The sequence below is a fragment of the Eurypyga helias genome, unplaced genomic scaffold, assembly GCF_000690775.1.
Source record: "Eurypyga helias isolate BGI_N326 unplaced genomic scaffold, ASM69077v1 scaffold22127, whole genome shotgun sequence".
Taxonomy (NCBI): domain Eukaryota; kingdom Metazoa; phylum Chordata; class Aves; order Eurypygiformes; family Eurypygidae; genus Eurypyga; species Eurypyga helias.
In genome coordinates, this window is record NW_010262614.1 from 6,376 (window position 1) to 13,934 (window position 7,559).

General features: G+C 42.3%; 1 protein-coding gene across 1 annotated transcript in view; it reads right to left on the reverse strand.

Moving 5' to 3' along the window:
* The window catches only part of POLB (polymerase (DNA directed), beta), a gene marked incomplete at its 5' end in the record, with an annotated part of 8,840 nt that extends 1,735 nt beyond the window's left edge, over positions 1-7,105 (reverse strand). The window contains 8 exons of the mRNA XM_010155801.1: positions 1,811-1,897; positions 2,668-2,738; positions 3,220-3,292; positions 3,375-3,429; positions 4,956-5,007; positions 5,433-5,482; positions 6,352-6,410; positions 7,031-7,105. Coding sequence (XP_010154103.1) covers positions 1,811-1,897; positions 2,668-2,738; positions 3,220-3,292; positions 3,375-3,429; positions 4,956-5,007; positions 5,433-5,482; positions 6,352-6,410; positions 7,031-7,105 — 522 coding nt within the window. The remainder of the gene's footprint in view (positions 1-1,810; positions 1,898-2,667; positions 2,739-3,219; positions 3,293-3,374; positions 3,430-4,955; positions 5,008-5,432; positions 5,483-6,351; positions 6,411-7,030) is intronic.
* Between the last annotated feature and the right edge of the window lie 454 nt (positions 7,106-7,559).

A 7,559-nucleotide genomic window follows, 5' to 3' on the forward strand; every position in this document is an offset into this window, starting at 1 on the left:
CTGCATGTCACAGTACCCTGAGTCACTAGTGCACTCTAAGACGACTGTAGTTCAATGCAGCACACTAAGTGCTTCCCAAGGTTTTATTACAGCAGGAAGGATCATAGAACTTTTCATTTCCCATTCCTCTGCCCTAATTATCATCAGGCTCTTCAGTATGCACAAACCATTTGCAGGTTACGAATAATGCTCAAGCTAATGGAAATTAAAAAAAAAAAAAAAAAATTGGGGAATCCTCTGCCACTTGTCATTGAAATTGCTTTACAATCTTCATGCAATTTACACAGCAGCCTCTTTTTTTCCCCTAGTCTATGATCACCTTAAATGACCGGGGAGAGGAATGATGTGTGTTTACATACTAAACTGTTTCACCAATTGCAGCTTCATGCTGAGACCTCTTCCATTCTTAGCTTTGTTTTGAAAGGTGAACACTGCTCATGGATTTAAAGTTGTGTTGTCTGTCTCCTTACTGAGACTGCTTTCCTCCGATTCTCAGCTGCAGTCCTATTTCCCCTTTTACAACATTTCTTTCTTAGCTTCCACACTGAAGACAAGAGCTATTCCACAACTATTTAAGACAGAGGATTACACAGAGCAAACGGTCAAGCAAACTGTGAATGCAGCGTGTCTCTGTGTTTGGTTCACAAGTGTAGATTTGACTTGAAACCCATATGGTATTCACACTTGAACCATTTGGCAAGAATGAGAGAGACTTTCACTTATTCCTCCTAAAGATCAAGCCAAAAAAACAAAAGCCATCAAGTTTTACTCCCTCTCATAATGCAACACAAACCAAAGACAAATTCTCAGAGTTCTTTTAGTTTTGCTTAAAATAAGAGCTAAACAACAACAAAAAAAACCCCAACAAAAAACAAAGTGCTCCAACAGCCCCTTTCATCTTGGGAAAGCCAGTACCTTGAACTGCAGCATTATATATTTTTGTGCCTTCCAAAAGATCAGCTGACTGTAACAGTCTCTTGATTCTTGACTAGAAATTCCTAAGTCCTGGAGCTTTGGTGAACCTTCCTGCAGAACCCCTCCGCTGAGCTTCCAAGGAATTCCATAAAGCCAGTATGAGTGACTGACAGGAACTAACCAGTCCTCATTTCCCCTCAGTATTGCTTACGGTTCTACACTTCTCTGTCAGAATTAACTTTTAACCAGCCTGTAAGACTAGGACACCTGGGGCCTGTAAAGAAATCTCAGTGAAGCAAGGTAACACCTGGCCCAGATGTTTAACAAAAAAAAGGTCTTGCTGTGAGCATGGGATCTAACAAAATGAATGTTCTTGTAATTTGTTACTTTCTTTAGTCATCCCACATATTCCCTACTATATCCCAAGTCTAGCAGCTTATCCATTAAATCTGTTCTGCAACAAAATTGACAAAAAAAGGAAAAAAATATATTATGTATTAGACAAAACAAGGTAAACAAAGGCCTGAGATCAAAGACAGTGTTTCCAAGATCTTAAGGACAGAGATACAAAAGCGGTCACTGGTGCAACCAAAGAAATGAAGTTGTGCTAAGGTTCTGGGGAAACATCAAGCAAAACAGAAACAGCTGGCATTGTGTGATGGTTACAGCAGTGGCGTTCAGAACTAGAGCATTACCTGTACATTTTCTAGTAGTGAATCTTTCATGGTAAGATTTCAGTAAGAGTTAACTGCAGAAAGGCTTTATGGGGGGAAGGGGGAAATTAAAAAACAATAAATCACAACTCTAGCAGTCCAAACAACATATCTCGTATATATCCCAGCTTCTGTCAGGAAAGGCAACCCCCCAACATCCCTCACCACCACAAGTGCCTTACCATGAATTTGGTGTCACCTTTAGAGAGCATATCTGTGATAAAGTGGACTTTTTCCAGTTGTTCTACAACTTGACGCAGAAGTTTTGACTAGGAATAGTGACAACACAGACAAAGAAATTATTTCACCAATAACAAGAATCTCTTACCCCTTTACCAGAAAATGGCCCATATAAGTACAGGGCATCACTATAATTATATGTATTATTGTACATGAAACTTGACCCAGATGGGGGGGAAGAAAAAAAGGTAACAATAATACTGAGAAAAAGCTAATAGACTTAATTGTACAATGTAAAAGTATTTCCACCGAATTCCCCATATCAGAATGCTTTTGTTGGAAGTGACAAAACTCATTTCTTGGTTTGAGTTTTCCACTTTTATGAATCTATATGATGCAACACCAGAAATACAAATGATCATCAAGACTTCTCCCAAGTTAGTCCCAAAAGATTACAAGGGCAACAGGACATTTGCTTCTCATCCCAAAGATTACAGCTACATAAAAAGATACTTACTCTACCTTTAATCCCTGCTTTATCCAGCTAGCTGTTACAGTTCTGCATTGTAAAAGCACATGAATTCAAGGGGATAGGGGTAGTGTGTGTCAAGGGAAGAGGAGGGACAGGAGGATAAGAGTAAACATTCCAAACTGTTCTGCAAGAGGAACACAATGTGATACACAGATCTGAAAAGTGATTCTAATGCCTCAAAATAAACAGTGATCCAAGAGAAGAGTTTACTAGAACAGTAAGAAAAAGAAGCAATACAAAATCTGAGTATCATCTTTATCTTCTGAATTCAAACATCCCCTTGGGGAAGTAAGGCACAGCACTGACCCCAGGAGCAGAGAAACACACCTGTTTGGATGAGTCAGATGTGTAACTCTGGTGGGTCAGGAGAACATCCATGTCGCCACTGGACTCTGCGCCTAGGCAAGTAGGAAGCAAAGGAAAATCTCTCTGTGTATGACAAAGTGTAGTAACATCGGTGAACCTCTTCCTGAACATATGTGCTTCTGGTAGAAAATAGTCACTCTTCAAGATATTTGAAAAAGAACCGCCCAAAAAACCCCAGTCTTGAAGTAAGAGAACCTTGTTCTTCCATCAGGAAGTTTATATCCCCAAATATCTCAGACAATCCCCAAGAATTTCTTGCTGTACTCTATAGCAATGAAGCACAAATGCTGTTAATGTGAAAACAAAGCAAACAATTCATATCTTAAAACACACTGCTCTTCCTGGGGGTGGGGAAGCAAGGATTTGTGTGGGTGTTCCATCAGTGAACTAACCAGTCAAGACAACAGTAACAGATAAAAGCCAGGTTCCACCAGTCTTTCTCTCTCGAAGAACAACACAGTAATGAGTCTTGCTTATTAGCCTAAAATAAACACACCACCACAGACGACCAACCTCGTCTAAAACTGCCACAGACTGTAGCAATATAGTTTGGGTCCAGCTTCTCCACCTCTTTCAGCACAATGTCCTGTGTAAAAAGGAAAGATGCATGTTTAGAGGAGTCCGTCATTCATTAGCCATCAGCGCCTCGATAAAGGACAAATTCTTACCTGCATTTGCAGCATTTCTTCCCTTGGGATTCTCTTCTCAAAATCTTCAAAATACCTGCATATATAAGAAATAGAAGTGTCTGAAAGAGTGGCAAGGGAGGCATCTTGAAATTTTAGTCAATTAAAAGTGTATCAGAGGAAAGAATACAACTTATATTACTGTCACATCACAAAAAGCTCCTCATTCTCACCAAATATCTTGGAAAACAACTTGCCAAGCCACAGTAAAAGCTCACAATGCAGATCTGACAATGCTAGGAAGTTGGTTTCATTTTGTATTATTTCATGAAGGGCTGCTATGAGCTGGGAGTAATGTTACCGTATAACCAATCGGTTTATATTTACACAGCCCTCTGAAAATACAAAAGGTTCCTGACAAAACTCGGTCCTTCAGCGAGCAGGAGGAACAGGGCCCTCACCCATGCTCAGAGATGATCTACATTGGAAAGAGCTAAACGGAAGCTTGCAAGTCAAATACAGATCCTGATATCTTTGATGCAGCTGCATCAAAGAGACTGCCAGGATGCTGCTTGACTGTGGAGAAAGAAGCCAGGTGAAAAAATGACACACCTCTCAGCAGTAGGCCCATTTTTCACCCCTCCACCACCAGAACCATTGACAGGAGGCACTGGCACATACGGATGCCACGTTCCCTGATGCTTATTACCCCACCATCCCGATCCCAAGCTCTGCAGTCAGAGCTTCTAGATACGGGACTACCCCCCTACCGCCCCAAGAGTTGCAATGGAACCAGGGACAAAAAGACCACCACAGAGCACCAAAACCGTTCTTTCAGGTCAGTTACCAGAGGTTTTGAAACAACACCCAAGCACAACGCTGGAAGTAGGCGCAAGGACAGTGTGTGCGCTAGCAACACAGATAGGTCAGGCGAGTTCTCCAGTACTAAACAGTGAAAGGGTTTCCCTTGAAAGGTGGCACCTACAAAGGCAGGGATGCACACTGGGTACGGAGCTCAGATGAGCAGTGGGAAGGTGACAATCATTTTGTAACCCTTCTCGCTCACTGGCAAGCGATTTGTCCAGATCACGTTATTCCACATCTCTGCTAATGACATGGAAACACTACAGCTGGCCCCACACAGAACCAGTTCAGACACAGGACTTGGTTTGGTTCACCTGCAGCTCCTTGGAAGCACAGCTGTAGTTTTTCCAGAACTAGCACACTGGAACTGGCACTCAGCAAGCAGCATTCAAGCTGGTAAGACACATTCTGCATGGCCATCTCAAGTTCTGACATGCAAAGGTCTTACTTTGCTCACAGCACGTAACAAAAAATAGCCTGGGCCCCTTTTATACAGATTCCCAAGAAACATCACTGCAACCTTGCTAAAGCAATTCTCCATGAGCTGAGAAAGCCATTTAAAATTAATTTCCTTTTGGATGGAGACTAACCCTACTGAATTTCAACCCTGATGAAACAAAAGCTGCGAATAACTGCTGAAGAGCACGTAGAGCACACAGAGAGATCAGAACCTTACTTGGCCTTTGTAACCTTACATTACATCCCAGTGTCTGAAGGAGTCATTAGAAAAGCCAAGCATTTGCACCCAAGAAAGCTTACTTCAACCCAATTCGCTGGTGATGCGTCAGCTTGTGCTCAATTTTTCTTAGATCTAGAAGAATTAAGGAAAACAAACCAAAGTTATTTGAGGACTAAAACTCTTACAGTAAATTTTCACAAATGCAAAGATGATGCATGCAAAGAATACGTAACAAGAAAACAGCAACCTTAAACACAAAGGAAAAGATTTTAAACTGACAACAGCTGATAGGATGAGTACAAACACACAGAGCACTTCCCGATAAAGACTTCAATAGACTGGTCATCACAAAGCCAAAATCCTTGTTATTTTCCATTTAATCTGTAAATACTTTGGATATGTGTAGAATGCCTTTAGCTTGGGCACTAACTTTAGCATCTTACACACTTTCCTCAAAGCCTAGGGCATATCTGTTATTTCAGTACCACTGTAGAACAGCAGCTTGACAGAAAAACACATCGCTGGAGTGTGAAGCAAGGACCCAAAGTTACACTTACCATCTAAAGTCTTAATTCCTTCCTCAACAAACTTCCTGGCAGCAGCAGGACTGCAAAGAGACAAGGCAATCCGCCATCAGGAATGGCAAGAATCTTACAGCACTGAAAAGGACATTTGAATTCACTCTAACGGCCTAGGTTCTTCAAGGCCAAGACTGAGGTCGCTTCTGATGCTTACCCTCTTTTCAGCATACACATTTTCAGTTTGTACTGTCAGTCAGCAGGGATGACTGTCCAAGGCTCGGCCAGCACATTTTTTAACACTGATATAACTATGTAGTCAGGTATAATTGTAAAAAATAGACAAAATCTCACCAAATAGGCAATATTGCTCTAGACAACATTACTGAACGCATGATGAGAACCACTTTAACCACAATCAGTATATCCTCCAATGTTTTCCCTTAAAATGACTTGAGAACAATTGCATTCCGTACCCTCAAGGGTTTCAAACATTGCACAAGAGCCCTGATGGAGGGGCTTGGGGTTTTTTTTGTTTGGTTGCCTGTTTCAGGGTTCTACTTCTCCTTTTACAAACATACGACAGAGAACCATTGTCCTGGGGCTCAACTTCGCACCAAAATTCCTGAAGGGACTTCCACTCTTCTCAGTCTGGTACCATTCTTGACCAGCATCTCTCTTCTTTCCCTCTCAGCTTGCACATTTCCATTCCCCACCACCAAGTCAGTAATTGACAATTCTGTACCCTTTCAGCTAGTCATGTCCTCACAACTGTGGTGTCTCCAGCATCAGCTCAAACTCACTGTCTTCATTATTTGTTATTCACAAATTCTGGTAATAACCACCAAATAAACAGCAGAAGGGGAAAACCAAACCAAACCACCCGACCACCATACCAAACAAAAAACCAAACAAAAGTACACAACAAAACCAACCAAACAACTAAAAAAAACTTTACCCAATGCCAGTAACTCGTGTCAGGAAATTGATAGATGCACTTGTATCGTCTTGTCGAATCTGGAAAAATGAACCAAGACAAACCAGATCTTTCTTCATTTGCAATAAACAAATATTGAGAATGTAAACTGGCTTAGTCAGACTCTGATTTGGAGACTGACCATAAAATCAGTGCAAAACAGTCCCAAGGGCAGTACTGTGTGCCACAGTAACACCGTACGTACCAAGTCTGAGAACTGCCTAACCACCCACCCTAAGGTTGGTAAACACAAAACTCCACAGTGTTCCAGAGTCAGAATTCCCCTCCCACAGAAGACATTCACACAGTGATTATAGTACCAAGTCTGAGAACTGCCTAACCACCCACCCTAAGGTGAACAGCACGGGTAAACACAAAACTCCACAGCGTTCCAGAGTCAGAATTCCCCTCCCACAGAAGACATTCACACAGTGATTATACAACCTAAAATATTTCCATAAATACACAGTTTTTAGGCTTTGGCTGAGGTGCTCGTTCTTTGCTTTCTGCTTGCTGTATGCTCCATGTCCACCCTGCTTAAGCCTGACATCAGCCTCTCCAGGGACAACAACAGAAACAGCACAAAGCAAGCAGGCTACTTTGCAAGTTACAGAGCAAAGCAACTATTGAGGAACAGAGCAAAAGGGAAAAAAACCCCCACCTTTTCCAGTTTGCGGAGTTTCCCAGTGGATAAGAACTCATCTATCTTCTCAGCTATTTTAGCACCTACTCCATCCTAAATATTGAGGGAGGGAGGGGAAAGGGAGGAGACAAGTTAATTTTAAGACCACATTAAGCCATTATATCTAGGAAAAAAAGAGGAAAGCTGCCCAGAAATGAGAGTCCAGAAATAACTATGAGGCCAGTGAGACGATGACAAAATATTGGACCCTGAGGGAGCACAGGGACTCAAGGGTACAACACAAACAGTGCAGAAACACCACGGTAATTCCAGGGCTGTATTACAAGCTCCCCCAAAGCAGTAATCTTGGACAAGGCTTTATTCCAGCTCAAGTTCCCCGAATTCAGCAAAGCAGCGTCAGCAAAGAACGCGCCCCCCCTGCCACAACAGAATCTTTCCCCGGGCAAGGACTCAGCTGGAGCGCCCACCCCAGGCATGACCCCCCGGCAGCACACCGCATCCCCCTCCCGAACTCGGGTACCGGCAAGCCGGGCTGGTGTAGCTGTCC